Source organism: Charadrius vociferus, unplaced genomic scaffold (genome assembly GCF_000708025.1).
Source record: "Charadrius vociferus isolate BGI_N301 unplaced genomic scaffold, ASM70802v2 scaffold1077, whole genome shotgun sequence".
NCBI classification, from domain to species: Eukaryota; Metazoa; Chordata; class Aves; order Charadriiformes; family Charadriidae; genus Charadrius; species Charadrius vociferus.
Genome location: NW_009649168.1, coordinates 697,607 through 698,131, shown reverse-complemented (window position 1 = coordinate 698,131; position 525 = coordinate 697,607). Strand labels below are relative to the sequence as shown.

Sequence of the window (525 nt, the reverse complement as noted above, 5' to 3'; positions counted from 1 at the left end):
CCTTGAGGCTCTTTGGGTAGTGGTAGGCGCCCAGGGGGATCTCCTTCTCCAGTTCATTTTTCAGGGAGCTGCGCAGAGGGGACGGTGGTGCCACAGGGACCACAGGGCTGGGCTCCCCGCAGGCTGCAACCACCCGCGGCCCCGGCGAGCAGCGTGTCCCCAACCCTGCCGTCACCAGCCACTGCACCAGGATGAAGCACTGTCCCGCGGTGCCGGACAGCCGGGTCCCAAGGAGCTGAGCTTTGCCCCAGGCAGAGAACAGGCCGGGGCCCTCCGCGCAGGAGGGCAGGCACTGACTCCGCCACGTACCTGTCAGGGGGAATGCCGTCCTCCGTGACGACGGTGACAGGGCGCTGGAGGCTGGCCTGGTAAGGCTGGAAAGGCGCCGAGGGCCCCAGGTCCTTGGCCAACTGGCTCTCGGCGACGGCAGTGACGTACCGCCCGATGCTGAAGGGCCCCTCCGGCTCCTTGGTGAACTCGAAGACCACCACAGCGCGGAAGCACCCGTTGCAGGCGGGTCAGCGC

The 525-nt window shown here is 68.4% G+C and overlaps 1 protein-coding gene across 1 annotated transcript in view; it reads right to left on the bottom strand.

Moving 5' to 3' along the window:
• The window catches only part of MOV10 (Mov10 RISC complex RNA helicase), a 7,170-nt gene that overhangs the window by 4,908 nt on the left and 1,737 nt on the right, over window positions 1-525 (bottom strand). The window contains 2 exon segments of the mRNA XM_009888468.1: window positions 2-68; window positions 310-517. Of these exon segments, the coding sequence (XP_009886770.1) occupies window positions 2-68; window positions 310-517 (275 nt within the window).